General features: G+C 39.2%; 1 protein-coding gene across 1 annotated transcript in view; it reads right to left on the reverse strand.

Annotated features, from left to right (window-relative positions):
* FOCAD (focadhesin) overlaps window positions 1-5,223 on the reverse strand; it is a 302,193-nt gene that overhangs the window by 68,878 nt on the left and 228,092 nt on the right. The window contains exon 25 of the mRNA XM_019668206.1: window positions 2,047-2,155. Within this exon, the coding sequence (XP_019523751.1) occupies window positions 2,047-2,155 (109 nt within the window). The remainder of the gene's footprint in view (window positions 1-2,046; window positions 2,156-5,223) is intronic.

Consider the following 5,223-nt stretch of genomic DNA (forward strand, 5'->3'; position numbering starts at 1 on the left):
ACATTTTAAGATTTTATTTTAAATAAGATTTTATTTTAAATTTTAGAATGGAAAATGCAAAAGCTACTAGAGAAGCAAAATTATAGTTTGTTTTAATAAGAAGCTGCTAGTTTCTTCGAGCTTTTTGCTGCAAATATCAGGGCACTGTTTTTAACAGGACATAAGTAGACTATATAATAGAGCAGGCTATGAAAGGTAAGGTCAGAGGCTGTCCTCATGCCAGCATCTCCTCCCATGCAGCTGAGTGCTCCCCCACTGTGTCGACAATTCACCAAATGAGATAAGCAGACACAAATGAGTCCCTATAGAAGCCTCTCTGTACTTAAGTTTTCATTTTGTCAGCAGATATGTCAACAGACAGTCCCCATCGCCTCCCACAGACCTGAGTGCAGGGGAGGATCACCACTTCTATTTCCCTTTATTCAGAAGACACGAGGCTGAGGAGTGATCACGTACTGAGATCAGAGTTCACAGTTAAGTACCTGTTTAAGAAGTTACTGGTGGAGAGCGAACTCTAAGTTAGATTGTGTGTTTGTTTTTTTAAGGCATAACCTATTTAGCTACAGAAGGTTTTGGGACCTGATAGGGATAAACTGTACTGTAATTAAATATTTCTAGATAATACGGACTTTCAATTCACATGAAATCCTCTAGGTCAAAGGTATAGCTATGTTATTTGGTGGATAAGAAGAAAGGAAGTCAAACAGGAATGGCAGCAGCTAAAGGTGACTGTAGAAGGGAGAGGTGCATATAACTGACTGTAACTTACAGCCAGGAACAATTAGTCAGCTTGTTAACAAAGGAACCTGATGAGATTGCTCAAGCAAGTTCATGAGGGTATCATTTTCTTAGTGAGAGTTGGTTTAAGATAAAAAGTCTCAAGGAAGTAACACTCAAGTTATTTTTGTTAACTCAACCATTCAGGATATGACCAAAATTGCCTTTTTACTGGATCTTCACATCAGTTTCNCCCCAAAACCCAATTTTTTAAGCTTTGCCTTCATTTCCATGGGCTTCTAGAATCCTTATCCTTCTAGTTCCATTTTTATTTAAATGAGAGCCATCTTCTTTGCTTGCAACCAAAAACACCCCACTATGAAAAATGCAGTACAGATGGCCCATAAGACACTCTGCAGGGACAGAGATACGCTGAATAACACAGAATAAAATCCAGGTTTTTCAGCAAGACGTGATGAAGTATGTGCTGATGCTGACGATAATGGTGACTATGACCGAGTGGTTACTGCTTATGAGCCGTTTGCTTTCCATATATTAACTCATTCAATCCTTAAATAATCCTATCTGGCAAGTATTGTTATTCCCGTTTTACAGATGGCAAAACAGGCTCGGAAAGGGGAAGTAACCAACAGCAGGTCATAGAGCTAGTAAGTACAAGTATTAGGATTTAAACATAGGACTCTCCTACTCCAAAGCCCATGTTTTTAACCACTCAGCTGTATTGTCTCCAGATACTGATAGCTACTAGATAATGGGGCTTCTAAGAAGAATATGTCCACGCCTTTTTATTTTGACAGATATGAATTATCTGAAAAAGTACATTGGAAATGAACATTGGCCAGCTCGCCACATGTTTAATTAAGAAATAAATGCCTTGCAAAAATGAATAGGCACTTTGTCATTGACATCTATAATTAAAATGCAAAGTACAATTTTTTTCAATCAGTAAACACTGCTTATTTATCATTTTTTGACAGCATTGTTCGCTTTCAGTAAGCCTAGTTAACCTCCTAAGATTGGTTACCACTGATGTAATCACAAAAAGACAGCCCCTGTTGCATAAAATTGGTACCTTCACATTGAAATGACCACTTAACTGTGATGGAGAAAGCAAAACACAAAAGCTGTGAAGAAAAGTGTCTTAGAAGACATGAAAGCTCCCAGTGCAAAGGCCGGTCAGCTGGCATAACTTGGTGCTATAATCACAGACTCTAACCTCATAAATTCAGAGGCAGGCTCCCAGAGACCTCTCACTTTTCAAATGTTACAAAACCAAAGCCCGACTGGTTCAAATCACCCTGAACTCACCTCCTGGGCCCCCTCAGCGTCTGAAGAGAGGCTGGCTTCATGTTTGGATACGATGACAGCAAGGCCGCTTAAGGCCAACAGCGCATTGCCTTTGACCACTGGGCTGTCCCTGTTGAAAAAGAAAACAATTCCAAGAGAGGATTTGGGGGTGCTATTATAGGGAGGGCAGATGAGGTCACAAAGCCCTTCCATTCCTTCAGAGCCTCGTAAACACAGGTCTATTTGATCCCTGATGCCAGCAGCTTCTCTCCTCCTCTGACACTACTGCTCACCTTTAACTCTTCTTATAGATGTGTAGTCATTATGCTTTTTTGTAACTTAAAAAACCCAATCTCACATATCTACGTTCTTTCTTCCTAAAATGTTCATTTCATCATTTGACATTACATTTCCTAAGCTATCTTCTGTGTCATCTTTGGCCAATATACACTTATCGATGTATTCTGAAAACACAACCAAGGGCAGTTATGCGAATTAGCCCAGCAGAATGGAAAGCCTCTGACTTTCCTACAGCATCGGTGTGTGTGGAACCAGCTTCTAGCGAACCACTTCACACAGCATATTTTACTAGCAACTTGACACACTGGCAGCTTTCCTCAGCCATTATTATCCTCCCCTTCTTCCTCTTAATACGTCAAAGCCAGCAACCTTAAAGTCAGTTTGTAATATAATTTAGAGACCATAGATAAGATGCCAAAAAGGACCTGTTCGTAGACTATCTGGATGGAGAGTTGCCCTTTTATATCATCCAAATGGTAGTTTTCTAATATTTGCAATAAAATCTTAAATTTGACTTCTGAATTTAGCAGCAAGAAAACTGAACCTTTTAAATATACTGAGCACTTGAAAATGCACATTTAGCATTATTCCACAATTCCTAGGTTGTCCTGTAGAATAAAATGCCAACTGGGACACTGATGAGATGCTTTGGCTTGCCAACTCTGTCATAACAGGACTTGGGCAACAGGGCACCCATGCTATCAGACAGCTCAGTTCTCAGTTAGTCCTACGATTGTGGGTTCCCATAAATATAGAGAATGTTTCCCAAACCCTGGACTTGAGACCTGAACTTGAATCAGTGTATATATCCAAGAACTACTCTCTGCTCACCCCAGTGCTGGAATACAATGGATGTGTTGGATGAGGAAGACTTCCAGCTGTGCACCCTGTGTGAAGCTAGTACCTCCAGCCCCAGACCCAGAGTCAAGACTGCACAGGAGTTAGTGGGTATGAAAAAGTTAGTATACGCATGTGTTCGTGCATTTTTGTTTCCATCTGGTAAGAATAGGACTTAGGAAGTGCCCTCATCAAGTTCTTATATCTATCTCTTCACCTATTTCCTCCTTCCTCCTTTCTCTTCTACCTTGGGGTAGTTAAGCTCAGTGCAGACTTGCTCTGCACACTCGGTCATTTTGTTTACCCTTCCCTAATTCGTTCCTCTATGGGACCTGCCTTAAGTTGCTAAAACAACGGCATTTATATTGGGGGCTAGTTTGGGGGAGAAAACAGGAAGGAAGACTTGTGGTGTGAGCAGATGGCTTCATCCGAGGTTTTGCTAGAGTTTTGTAGTGAGGATTATTTGGAAACTCATGCTAACAATAAAATGCCAAGAAGCGCGGCAAGATCTGGGCATTCCTAGGTGCCCTAGCCATAAAATCATTTAACAAAACCAAAATTAAATCTTCTATTTCTATTATCTCTTTCCTTTAGCTGAGACCATCCTGAAGCCTGTCCTGCTACAAAATGGTCATGAGTTCCTAAAGTTACATAAAAAATAGTTTTACATTCTCAGTGATCTGAGAATTAGAAGCCCCCGTTTTTATTACCCTGTAGAAAAATTTAGACGGTCACCAGAAATGAGATATCAAATTTTTTAAAACAAGAATATTAGATAAGATGACACAAAAAGTATCTTTTTAACCCTGAAATTCTGGAAGAGAATTTAGCCTCAGTTTTAAACAGTGCCCAAAACGATTTTGTTTCAAAAGTTTCACTGGCCTTGACATTCCCAGGGATGTATTGTTCTTGTAAAATAGAGAAAAATATATTTAAAGCCATTGGTAATTAGAGTTTTGGTTGCAGACTAAATGCATATTTGGACATTAATCTTTGAATAGGAAAAAACTAGTCCACAGTCCACTCAATGCATGCTTAGGCCAAGCCATACATTTCATGAAGGTACTGTGACTGGCTCTTGATCACTTATGTATTCCCTCCATGCCTAGCAAGTGACTTATGGAGAGAAGACAACACATACATAGTGAAACAAATTCCAGGAGGAGTGGGCCAGGTGAAAATCTACAACCAGTTCAGCTAAAGCTCATCACCTCATGATCAAATAACTATTCCCTACCAGTGAAGCAATAGTAACTAATTTGCATAATAACATGTCAGCATCAGTACAGTATTTATCTGGGCAATGCCACTGACATTTTAATTAAATTGTCCTTTGAAACAAACTGATGCCATTAACCTAATTAAAAAGCGCAAGGAAGGATGAGCACAATGATGCTTTCTTAGGGACAAAGTATTACATTTTATGTTAGTAAAGTGACCCAATCCCTTGGGGATTTTTATCTTCAGGTTCAAATCTATTTAATTAATAACAATGAAAATAAATGTACATCAATCATCAGGTTTTATCTGTGTTATGATTCTTCCTTAGCCCTGGCCCTGATGCTTTAAAAATGCTCTCAAATGAGCAAATCAGTCTAATCCTGTGACTGGTGTTTTACTTCTTGCATTTAACTCATGGCTCAGAACAAAACAAGTCTTACACGGGCCCAAACCAGCCTGAGGCAGCCATGGTCCAAGGAACTGAAGGTTAAGCTGGAAGGAAGTGGTGGTGGCGTCCTCACATGGTTGGAGGAAGTCAATGGGGAAAAGTAAAGAGAGGGTGATTTTCCCGCTGATCTATCATTAATCTCTTTGTCTCTGAACCTTAAGTATTTCCTATTCACTTGCTGTCAGGTTAGTATTGTCAGGATTGCTTTAATAAGAGAAGGCCTCTAAAATACTTTAAAATTTCTAATGAAAAGGTAACACCATGAGAACATGAATTCTTTTTACTCTGTACTACTGAGAATGGGAACACACTCTTCTTAGGTATTAGCAATGAAACAATCTTTTACAAAGCTGAAGATTTAAAACAAACATTTTAAGATTTTACTTTAAATA

Source organism: Hipposideros armiger, unplaced genomic scaffold (assembly GCF_001890085.2).
Source record: "Hipposideros armiger isolate ML-2016 unplaced genomic scaffold, ASM189008v1 scaffold_520, whole genome shotgun sequence".
Taxonomy (NCBI): Eukaryota; Metazoa; Chordata; class Mammalia; order Chiroptera; family Hipposideridae; genus Hipposideros; species Hipposideros armiger.